We start from the raw sequence: 12,376 nt of genomic DNA, 5'->3' as shown, positions 1-12,376 counted from the left end.
AGTCGGCAAAGTTTCAAAAATCCAAAGCTACTGACTCCCAAACGAAGGAACCGGTTCTGAACGGCTGAAACGAGTCGTCAGTAAATCCACACTTTACTTCCTGTACTAACAAAACAAAAAAAAAACAAAAAAAAAACTCCGCTTCTGGTCTTTTGACGTTGCGTCCTGAAAGAGATCTAGAAAGTTTTCGGCACCGCAAAGGCGAATCCGCTTTGCACGGACTCTCAAAGGACGAGGACGTAAAGCGTCAGTGGCTAGAGTTCGTTTTAAAACGATACCTCGGCGGCTCGACTCCGACCTTCGCCGGCGCGAAGTTGAAACTCGACGGAGCTGAAACTCGGATACGGTAGTGGGCGTTTCCTTTTCGACGCGTGCTGCAAGTCCGATCACGACAGACCGGGACGTCTGACCAATCAGAGCAGAGTATGCTCTCTGATAGGAGGAGTTTAGAACGAATCATTTAGAGCGGATCATTGAACGAGTCGTTTGAGAAAACAGGGGGGTGTCATCACTCTCTCGATGACACACACATCCTGAGACACCCTGACGAGACATGAGCCGAGTGACAGATTTCAGACGCGTCTGCCGCTTTCCAGGCTTTAAACACACCGCTCTGTGCTCGCTGTGTGAAGAGGCCACAGCACAATGTTAACCTCGGGCGGTTACCGTAGCAACAGCAATGCCACGCACAGCTAGAGCCCGAAGGCTATACATAGAAGAAAACAAAAACATGACGTTCATGTCATCTTAATACGAGAGCGCGTGCTGTCGGGGGGCGTGGCCATGCATCGTTACTAGGTCACATGACCATAACATGTCCATACCTGTGCGAGGATCGCGATAACTCGCCCAAAACCCCCGCGGAAGTGTCGTTGTGGGCCTGTGTTTTATCGTTGCGCGATTTTAAACTTGTGAGGAAAGTGCGAGTGCTTCCGGACATGTCTTTGTACCGAAGAACAAGCGAGAAAACCTCATTTCCTACAGGACACGACGCAATCTTTACACGCAGTTTGCATATTTGACGCTTTCTCCTCGCACAACTTCTGGCTTCCCTCACGTTTCTGCTTGAGGCGGCAGAACAAATTTGACGCGTGTCCACCGTTGGCTTTGGACACGCTTTATGAATCACGGACGTTTGATTCGCACCCGATCTTCTGAATCCGAGCCGCTTCCGTATTACCCAGGGAGCTCTTTTTTTTTTTGGATGTTAACTCCGCCTCGTCGTCTAGGGTTGGATCGCCAACGTGTGAGATGCCCGCCTTGCGGCGCGTAAACACGTCATCGGCGATACAGCTGCCAGTATTCATCACGTGGTTGCTATAAGTGTGTGACGACAGGTGATGGAAAACGATCTTAATCGCACGTCTACTGCACACAGACACTGAACATAGTGATTTGCGCAGTGGAGAGGAAGGAACCTGGGTTGGGCGAGAGTAGGGCTGGGCGTCATACCGATATAACATCCGTATCGTGATGAATGACTACGCAATACACTTTTCTGAGATATCGTCGGTATGGTGATGATACGCATCATGCATGACAGAAACGTCCTCAGGTACCGTGATATGATATTTGTGTCATATCGCCAAGCCCTAGGTGAGAGAACGAGCCGCCATTTTGTGCGCGGATAAGCGACGTGGCTAGCGTCGCTCTGACTGAAGCGAGAGAACACGGCTGATTCGGGTCAGTTCACGGTGCTGGCGTTCATACTCGAGGCGCGAGTGAACGCAACGCCCGGCGTGAGAAACCCCACAACGAGACGACGCGCTCGTCGACGACGCGTCACGTTTCCAAGCAGTCAAAACTCGGGACTGGGCGTCACACCTGAGCTTTCCCCTGCAGGATTTGATCATCTGTCCAGCCCCTGGAGCGAGTCCAGAGTAAACATCCGCTCTTTTCTCGAATCTCTCGTCTGCGGTGGAACGGTCGTACGGTTAAAAACGAGCCGGACGGAGATCAGGATGGAAGCGAAGCCTTTTATATCGCGCTCGTATTCTGGAGGTCTGTACAGGTGCTCTGATCAACCTGGATCTTTGACCTCCATTGAGAATACTCCTCTATTTGTAGAATAATGGGATGTTAAATAGGCTACAGAGCCTGGAGGAGCTGGCCTATTTTCCACACACACACACACACACACACACACACACACACACACGGACGAGTCCTCTTCCAGAACGTTCTGATCTGTAAAGTTTGGACGCTGATGGTGGGCTGTGCACTGAGGACCAGCAGAATGAAACGCACCATAAATAGACAGAGACTCAATTATGACAAGAGGACTGGAAGAGCACAAAGCAGCAGCAGAAGCGGTGGCCTACATTAACACACACCAACCTACAGCCCTGATCGCGCTCAGCCTCGACTGACGCGCCGCTGACTGCCGGACCTGCTCCTGAATCTCAACACTGTCACTGATGACATAATAATAGTATAAAGATCTCTGATGCATCAACAGCGACGCCTCCCACGTTCTCGCGACCCTCCTATGGGCGTCTCCATGGAAACATCTGTCACCCCCCAACCAAAAAAACCCCAAACAACAACAACAAAATTGGGCTTGATAGAAAGACATCATGTTGGGAATCTTTTTTTTTTTTTTTTTTTTTTTTAAATAAAAGAGAAGCTTTATAGCTTATGGATGGATAGCATATAGGGAGTCATTTTAAAATGGCGAAAATAAAAATGGTCTGGCTTTAAAGCTTATATTAATAATAAATAAATAAATAGACAGACAGACAGATAGTCAGATAGATAGCTTGCTTAATGGATAGAAAGAAAGAAAGACAGATAGACAGACAGATCAACAGACTGATAGATAGAAAGACAGACAGACAGATAGTTTGATAGAAAGAAAGAAGGAAATAAAGAAAGACAGACAGAGTCATCAATGGACAGATAGATAGAAATACAGACAGATCAATAGACGGCGATAGATCGACTGATCAGTGGAGAGCTCGATAGAAAGATAGATAGACGGATAGTTTGATAGAAAGGAAGACGGAAATAAAGAGACAGATACATCAATGGATGGAGAGATAGATATACAGATAGATCGATAGACAGACAAGATAGAGTGATCGATCAATAGGTAGTTCAACAGATAGATGGATACATAGACAGACAGACAGAAAGATAGAAAGAAAAAAAGGAATAAAGAAAGAGACAGATATACCAATGGATAGATCGATAGACAGATACATCAATGGATAGATAGATAGATATACAGACAGACAGACAGATAGATCGACAGAGTGACCAATGGATAGTTCTATAGATAGAAAAAAGATAGACAGACAAATTTATCGATAGATACAGTAGGTAGAGAGATAGGAAGATAGATAGATAGATGATAGAGAGATACACAGATTATTATTGCACATATTTAAGTAATGAGCCTAACATTAGTATAGAACAGGGTGAATGTGGAATTTATTTTAGAGTTAAAATGCTGAAGAAGTTATAAACTGGTTATAAACCAATCCCACTAACTGTCGCCCTGGTGATGATTGTGATACTGATCGCTAGAGTTCTATCACAGGGTTATAAACATCAGGGCTGCGAGCAGGCGAGAAACCAGCGCTGCGTGAGTTATTAGTAACTATTAGAGCTCTATGATGACGAATAGCTGCGTTGTGGAGGATCTCAACACTAGCGTACACATCCTGAAACGTTCCAAACTCCCGACTCAACTCATCATCCCTCGAGCCGAACTGCGTCTGTCAGAGGAATGATTATCAAATAATAAATAAATAAACAGAAATCTCAGCACAGTGGTGAGCCCAAGCCCCTCGAACCACGCCCTGTCCGAACGATATCGATCTACGTTACCCACGATGCATTTCATCTACCGGCGGACAGCAGCGTCGTAGTGATGAGATTTATCCCTCGCTTCCTGAAAGCGATGCAGCGGCGCTTTAGCGCTTTAGCCTGTCCTGCTCTCTCCTCACCTGTACATCTCTACCTAGCCTCCGGCCGTAACTCGGCATCGTGTAACCGCACTGCATTCTGGGAAGACTCCTGCGCTGGATTTCTCGTTAACGTGACGCTGGAAAACGGCGAGCCAGAAAAGATAAAACCCCCGTCAGTTACGTATGTTTCAGATCGGTGAATTTGTTCTCATGGATATTTTTTTTTTGTCCTATTCTAGCTACTTCAGCAATAACAGGACATCTCACAGGAATAATGAAAATGCACGAAAACACCAACCGAGACGTCACTAAACACACAGGTCAGAAATATTTCAATATAAACATGTTTAGTTTACCTTGAAGCACAAACAAACAAACAAACAGATAGGTAGACCAATAAATAAATAAACGCACGCGCATATTTCCTGCAGATGTAAACATTAGGATTAACCACTATTTTTTTTAACACTGTAATAAACACAGAGTTTATTATCATTTTTATTTAAATCGAGGATGTTTCACCTTAAAACCAACAATGTTTACACACCGAGTATTCACTTTCATTGCTAACTCTTACACACTTCATTAAAGCTAAAGGCACTGAGGGGCTCAGTAATGCTGCTAGCTAACCTGTAATGCCTCTCTGCTTTGTACAAAACTCTACAGAGACGTTCAAATTGAAGGTTGTGTTATGAACATACTCGAATTTTGCTGTCAGTGCCGAGAGTGTCCGCCTTTAACATGCTAACCGTCATAACGTGGGCCAGAGAAGGCGAAGCCCAGATCACGACACAGCTCCAAAAAAACACGTCTCCTGCCTGTAAACCTGCTCGTTTTTCAGTAAATACGCTTCAAAACGCCTCCGAGTTGTTTTTTGTCCCACCAGCTAGCATGTATGCTAACGCATTTGGTGGAATTATTCTAGCTAACGCGCTGCCACTGCTAGCAAGCGACGGCTTCATTTCGCAGCGCGCGCTCGCTTACTTACCATTTTGTCGCGCGGTTGGTCTTCGGTTATTTATTTATTTTCCTTAAAATTAGTATTATTGTTATTATTTCCCCGAATCCGGGTTGTTTTTCGTTTCGGCTTGTGTTTTGTTGTTGTTGTTTTTTTTCCCCAGCAGGGTCAACAACCAAAGCCTGTCGGTGTGAGAGTCAGCCCCCCTCGGAGCGTTCGTGTTATGGACGGATGACGGATCTCACTGCGGTAAAGTCTCGGGCAGCGCCGCAGCACGGAAACAGGAGGAGCGGCTTCAGCTCAGCGCTCACTGCCGGGGAGGAGGAGGAGGGGGGCGGGGGAGGGGTGTCTGTACAGTACATCCGGGTATTCCGCGCTTACTGCCTACGTTCGCATACTACCGTACTACTGAGTGCGCATGTCCAGAATAAGGGGTTGCCATAGTTACCGTATCAGTAGCGTATTAACACACAGGTTAGTGTGGAAGCCTGCGGGTTTCTTTCTTTCTTTCTATCTATCTAATATATATATATATATATATATATATATATATATAGAGAGAGAGAGAGAGAGAGAGAGAGATAGTATAGTATAGTGTAGTAGTATGTGGGTTTATACATAGCCTCTCTATTTATATGCAAGACAGATAAATAGATAGATAGATAGATAGATAGATAGATAGATAGATAGATAGATTAGTATGGAGTATGTGGTTTTAGACATAGCCTCTCTATCAGCGTGTAACAGATAGAGAGATAGATAGATAGAGAGATCGATGGATATAGTTTAGTATGTAGTATGTGTGTTTATACATAACCTCTCTATCTGTATGTAAAATAGGTGGATAGATAGATGGATAAATAGTTTGGTATGTGGGTTTAGACATAGCCTCTCTATCAGCGTGTAACAGACAGATAGATAGATAGATAGATATAGATAGATAATTATGGTAGTGGATTTAGACCTAACCTCTGTATCTGCATGTAACACGGACAGATAGATGGACAGATAGATAGACAGATAGATAGTTTATATGTAGTGTGCTGGTTTTGATGTAGCATCTTTATCAGCATGTAACATATAGATCAAACAGTCTTGTTTTTAACGCTACTTTGAATGGTATTGCACTATACAGTATATTTAAGAAAAAAGCAGAGCCTTCTCAAGCACTGTGATGTTTTATCTTACAAAAGACGTCGACATTTTGTCCCCCTTTTAAAAAAAACTAAACACATACATATGGAGCGATATACAAAGCATCACAGAAACACCAATTGAGTCTAATCAGTAAGCGATAACCGGACTTATTGGAATTCAACTGTTCTGGTTCCATAATTTACATCAAATCATTGTTGAGGTATCCACAATGCTCTGTCTAACTGTCGAGCGTAGCAAGGTTGTGAAATACAATTGAAATGTTTCTATCAAAGTAACTCCTTTCAGGCTTTCACCTAAGAAAAAGGACAATATTGTTATTTTGAAGTGTCCGTGTGTTAAATCATATGATATGTCACATACGTGATTATCAGTGTGCGTGCCATGTAACGATGAAACGTTTTGTCCACGGCGAAGAAATTCATACCCAGATACCTCAATAACGATTTTTTACAATTGGGATTATCGTACAGGATCGTAAACTGATCCTTTAACATTCTATTACTTTCATGGCACGAAGGCATCGGCAACTCTAACAACCATAAAGAAACTCAACAGAGGAAAACTCAGGCAAATATTCATTCAGACAACAAATAAACACACACCACGGAGCACAAATAGTCCTACATCATTACCAGTGCCAGAAGACCACAACGTTGCTTGATTCGTCATGTTACACACATTATATATTATATATATATATATATTTCATCAATAAATAGTTTTAAATAAATATATAATAAGACAGCACCCTTTTTGAGCAAGAATTACTGACCCCTGCTCTGTTTTATTTCAGCGAGAATACTCGAGTAACTGCATGGCATATCAGTGAAATTGTGTGTAACCGTAACGGGGCAGATATTGTACAGTATATCAGTGTTCAGAATCAGTAACCCATCCTGTGTTTCTTAACCGAACTGATATTCACTCGCGTTTCACGCCGGGACATTTCACACCTCTTGCATTTGTGTTCTAAGCCATTGCTTAATGATAAGATTTGAACCGTGTGCATCGACACTCGTAGCCAGATATTAATATGCACATCAGCTCATGACATTTTAAATCGCTTCACAGAGCATGGGCATCACGTATTTGGAGAGGGTTTGGTTGTCAACTGTGGCTTGGAGAAACAGATTCGTTTACGCTGGTGTAAATCCAGGCGTACCCAGTCAGCCAATCAGACGTTAAATCATACACATACAAGTTAAGAGCGTCAGATAATGTTCGCATCGGGCATCGGTGATCTCAGAGACTTTGTACACAGCATGGTTGTTGGCGCTGATCTCCTGGGGTTTTCATGCAGAACGGAATGGTGCGAAAAACAAAAAAAACATCCAGTTCTGCTGCTTGAAGCTGACGGGAACTCGAATAACCGCTCTCTACGGCTGTGGCGAGCAGGAAAGGACGCGTCTAAGAAAGGACAGTTGGTGAAACCTTCATGCAGACGGACTATAACAGGAGAAGACGACGTCGGGTTTCACTCCTGTCAGCCGAGAACGGGAACCTGATGCTACAATGGGAACACACGCTCAAGGTTGAAAAAAACTGGGAAAACTCCTTCCAAACTGGTGATGCACAGACTCCGTGAATACCAATGTTGGCTTTTAAAAATCTCAGTCCGGATAAGTCAAGGTGTGTGAAATGACCGAGTGTAACCCACTGAACAACCTACCTGGAGAAAGGTCTTGATTTGCTCCTGAGACATGCTTGTCATTTTAAATAAACCTGCCATGACTATCTACCTGGAAGCGATTTCTGCCGTAATGCCCGTACATTTCACAAGGTATAAGGAATCGCTGGATTGTGGTTCTACATTACGTCAGTACTAATAGGAAGGATCCGAGTGTCACTAACGACTAACTAGCGTTGATATGTGTAAACGCAGAACATGGACCAAAAAAAAACCAAAACAACAACCTGTAAGACCTGACTCAAAAAAGATATGTGTAAAAGCTTACATGCACAAAAGAATAATAAGAAAAGAAAGATAGTATCGATCTCCCCAGGTTCTGTCCTGTTTGCTAGCATGGCTCACAGAACAGAAGTAGAAGAGAGTCAGCCAGGCTGACAGGTACTCAACGTCTTGAATCCATAATTACACAGTACACAATCTGCTCAATGATGGTTACTGTTCACAAGTCGCAGTGCCGCCGCGCTGTGCTCGAACCGGTTAACGCCACGGCGAGTGTGTTTTACTGGAAGAGCTCCTTGTTGATCCACATGAGGCTGCGCGTCTCGTTGGGCTTCACCTCGTACTCGATGCAGCTGAACTTGTTGCCGAACTGGCAGTGCTCACGCTTGTAGTAGTTGTAGTACTTCACCTGCCACACCGTCTCGAACACACCCACCTCCTTGAACTGATGACAAAACAGAACTTCAGACATGGGTTTGAAAAGCAAGAGCTGTTTGATTCGGGTTTACGCTGGCAGTGTAAACATCAGCAAGCCCCCCATCTGGCGCGCAGCCTGAAGTGCAGCACCGCCCTCCCATCTGGCGACGGAGGAGTGTGACGAGGATAAGGGAGTGGCCAGGCTGTGAGGACGGACGCCTGGCACCGAGTTGTATAATCAGTGGGAGAGAGCGATAACGGAGCAGCTGGAAGCTCCAGAGGTGGAGAGAGAGATGAATACGCGCTTTATGTTTCTGCTATGTTTGCGTTGTGTTTGTTTGCTTTGAGCTATGAGCTTTAGTCAAATACAACATACATATCCACTGCGAGTTGCCTTTCAAAGAAAAGGGGCAGAGCTCATTTCCGGGCCAGAAAAATTTCAAACACAGGCCTGAAATGAAGAAACTTATTGTAAATGACAGTTTTACTGAGGTAAATTCGAAACAATCTGATAGTTTACAGGTCTAGGACCAGTTTGAAAATTTCTACACTGCAACTTTAAAGGAGCAGGAAAGGTTTGAGAATCCTTAACCTGAATGATCGTTAGAGACAGTGAGAGACACTCGCCGAAAGGTGAATTTTGTATGAATATTTATTAACATTACATCACAGCGCTGTTGAGTCCGACTGCTTGGAAGGTTGTTGATTAATTTTGTTTAACAGCAGCACCAGTTCTGATAGTAACAACGTGCACCGGGACTTGATAGACACTTATATGCGTGCGGTTTTTGATGAGGAAATGTTTTCTGATGTTTGCATTTATGGAAGGAGTCTCCAGTGTCAGTGATTTGTGGCGCTCAGTAGCCTCCGACCGCAGAAACCTTTATGCATTGCTATAGTGACCAACCTCCCTGAGGACTTCGGTATTCGGTATTAAACATCGGTAACATTGAAACTGTAGTGTGCGTATATTCAGGTTTTTGCGGTAACCGCCAGGCGGTAAATAAATAAATTTCTTATTCGCTTGTTGAACTAGGACACTCAAATTCATTATAAATATGATATAAACAATTACCATAACAGTTGGGGTATATCAATTATAATTCACAATAGTTATATTAAAAAAGACGATTGATCCATTTTAAGATTTTTACCTTGTTGAGCTTGTTGTTTTTTTCTTTCTATATATGTCGATGTGTCGGTTTTGAGAAACGTGAAAGGAAGAATAAAAAAAATACAGGTGCGTCTTCAAAAAATTCGAATATCGTGGAAAAGTTCGTTTTTTCCTGTGGTTCAGTTCGAAAAGTGGAACTTCCATATATTTTAGATTCGTCACACATAAAGTGAAATATTTCAAGCATTTTTTTGGTTTTAATCTCGATGATTACGGCGTACAGCTCACGGAAATCAAAAACCCAGTATCTCAAAATATCAGAATAAAGAATTTATAATACAGAAATGTCGACCTGAGACGACTCTAATCAGGTGATTAACTCGAAACACCTGCGAAGGTTTCCTGAGGCTTTAATCTCTCAGTCTGGTTCAGTACACACACAATCACGGGGAAGATGGAAGTAAATGCTGCACTTCATATGGAAATCAAGGTCCCGGAGTCTGGAGGAAGAGTGGAGAGGAACAGAATCCGAGCTGCTTGAAGTCCAGTGTGAAGTTTCCACAGTCGGTGATGATTTGAGGTGTCATGTGATCTGCTGGTGTTGGTCCAGTTTTCTCGAGTTGAGAGTCGATGCAGCGTCTACCAGGAGATTTTAGAGCACTTCATGCTTCCATCTGCTGACGAGCTTTATGGAGACGCTGATTTCCTTTTCCAGCAGGACTCGGCACCTGCCCACAGCGCCAAAACTTCTAGTAACCGGTTTGCTGACCATGGTATTACTGTGCTTGATCGCCCAGCCGACTCTCCTGACCCGAACCCCATAGAGAATCTACGAGACACCAGACCCGACGATACAGACGAGCTGAAGTCCGCTATCAAAGCGACCTGGACTTCCAGAACACCTCAGCAGCGCCACACGCTGATCGCCTCCACGCCACGCCGCACTGATGCCGTAATTTATGCAAAAGGATTCAAAGCCCCGACCGAATATCAGCGCATAAATGAACATACTTTTCACAAGGTCGACATTTCTGTGTTACAAATTCTTTATTCTAACATTTTGAAATACTGGATTGTTGATTTCCATGAGCTGTATGCCGTAATCAAAAGGCTTGAAATATTTCACTTTATGTGTACGAATCTAGCATATATGAATGTCGCACTTATTGAATTAAATTACGGTGGGAAAACGAACTTTTCTATGGCAAACGAATTTTTTGAGATGCAAATGTCTTTATCTCAATTTAAATCTTTTCTCCCAACACTTTTCCTTTCTTCTTCCTGTCATTACTGCTGTTTTGCGTGCAGAGTGTAAGACAGGTGCTAGAAGGTGCTAGAACATAGTTATACTGTTATTATATGTTATTGTTATATTAGTATTTACAAGATATATAACATTTAGAGAGTGATTTTTTTTACAAGGAAGAACATTTCACTCGATAGCAAAAACATAAATGATGTAGACCTCCAAAAGTCCTTGTGTATCGTGTGTCCCATTTAAGATGAAGGCTACATTTCTAGTGAAAGACACAAGCGGCTTAGCGTTTACCGTAAAACCCGGATGATAAGCGCACGCGGGTTCCAAGCGCAGAGGTGAAACATCAGCTGTTATTACTCCACACACACCATCTTCTTCCCTTAACACACAATCATATCCCTAAAATAAGCTCTAACCGCGCTATACATGTTAGTTTACCTGTATGGTAACCTGCACGGGTTGTCTGTCCCCGCTTTTGGTGTGAGGAACACCCTCAGTGTCGTAAAAGCCGTGATATACGGCAGACTCATCATCTTTAGACTGCTGCTCCAGATCAAAGGTTTTTCCGCCGATTCCCATAGTGCTGAAAAACAAGAATAACATCATCGACACCAACAATGAGGTCAATGCTGATGGGTTTGCTGATGTTTCATCAGTTAACAGTATTTTTTAATGATCTTTTTAAAGAGACATAGTCGGTCAGGTAAAATGTCCATACCCAGGTCAGCCCTTTTCACCAGGCCTTAACAGCTAATAAATAAAGAACTCAAAAGATGCTGTGATGGGTGTTTGAGGTTGAAATGGAAAAAACAGACCTGTACATTAAATGTGTCTTTAATGCATCCATAGAAACATTTATCACGCAGAATAGTGGACACGAATGTGAACCGTTTGCCCGGACAGGTGCACCGAGCACCACGCCCAGAAACTAAATAAAAAACGCACGCGCGGTATTTCATTCATAGCACTAATAATTCCAGGTAAATAATATCCACTTACAGGGGCTCGGCGTTCCCCGGTTTTAACACCACCTCGATTTTATATTTGGAGCCCGTCAGCAGTTTTATAGTCCGCGTCTGTCCGAACCGGGACCCGTCCGCTTTAAAGAACACCGGGCCATCGTTCGGCTGGATCTTTAACGACACGCAGATGTTAATTAACGCTGGAACGTCGGCCATGGTGAAGAAACTAATAATAACGGGCCTCTGCACGTCTCGTGCGCTCCCTGCATGTAAATGGATGGTGGAAGATCCCAGGCAGGGTTGCCAGATCCGCTCGACAAAATAAAAACTCGAACGAGGCCCATGTCCAATCAAAATCAACACCCAAACAAGACCCATGTCCAATCAAAATCAACACCCAAACTAGATCCATGTCTAGTTAAAACCAACCCCCAAAACAATACCCATGTCCGATCAAAATCAGCCCCCAAACTAGACCCATGTGCAATCAGAATCAATACCCAAACTAGACTCATGTCCAATCAAAATCAACACCCAAACTAGACTCATGTCCAATAAAAAACATCCCCCAAACAAGACCCATGTCCACTAAAAACCAACCCCAAATTAGACCCATGTCTAATTAAAACAAACGTAACCCATGTCCAGTCAAAACCAACCCCCAAACACATCCCATGTCCAATCAAAAC

General features: G+C 43.4%; 2 protein-coding genes across 2 annotated transcripts in view; both read right to left on the bottom strand.

The window, feature by feature from the left end:
- ppp3r1b (protein phosphatase 3 (formerly 2B), regulatory s1ubunit B, alpha isoform, b) overlaps positions 1 to 5,194 on the bottom strand; it is a 20,533-nt gene extending 15,339 nt beyond the window's left edge. Inside the window, exon 1 of the mRNA XM_017457223.3 lies at positions 4,900 to 5,194. Coding sequence (XP_017312712.1) covers positions 4,900 to 4,902 — 3 coding nt within the window. The 5' untranslated portion in view covers positions 4,903 to 5,194. The remainder of the gene's footprint in view (positions 1 to 4,899) is intronic.
- Positions 5,195 to 6,775: 1,581 nt separating this feature from the next.
- Positions 6,776 to 12,130, bottom strand: cnrip1a (cannabinoid receptor interacting protein 1a). Its single transcript, XM_017457222.3, has 3 exons — positions 11,725 to 12,130; positions 11,164 to 11,308; positions 6,776 to 8,381 (listed from the first exon to the last, which is right to left on the bottom strand). The coding sequence occupies exons 1-3, from the start codon at positions 12,063 to 12,065 to the stop codon at positions 8,217 to 8,219; spliced, it is 651 nt and encodes a 216-aa protein (XP_017312711.2). The 5' UTR covers positions 12,066 to 12,130; the 3' UTR covers positions 6,776 to 8,216.
- Positions 12,131 to 12,376: the final 246 nt, after the last annotated feature.

Source organism: Ictalurus punctatus, chromosome 26, assembly GCF_001660625.3.
Source record: "Ictalurus punctatus breed USDA103 chromosome 26, Coco_2.0, whole genome shotgun sequence".
Lineage (NCBI taxonomy): Eukaryota > Metazoa > Chordata > Actinopteri > Siluriformes > Ictaluridae > Ictalurus > Ictalurus punctatus.
Note: the sequence above shows the minus strand (reverse complement) of the source record. Positions and strands in the feature narration are given on the sequence as shown.

Excerpts from the sequence above, each read along its gene's own strand:
- cnrip1a (XM_017457222.3), bottom strand. The coding sequence starts at position 12,065 with ATGGGTCTTGTTTGGGTGTTGATTTTGATTGGACATGGGCCTCGTTCG. Across the intron at positions 11,309-11,724 it reads CCGGGGAACGCCGAGCCCCT|CACTATGGGAATCGGCGGAA; the intron begins GTAAGTGGATAT and ends CTTGTTTTTCAG. Across the intron at positions 8,382-11,163 it reads CCGTGCAGGTTACCATACAG|TTCAAGGAGGTGGGTGTGTT; the intron begins GTAAACTAACAT and ends TTTTGTCATCAG.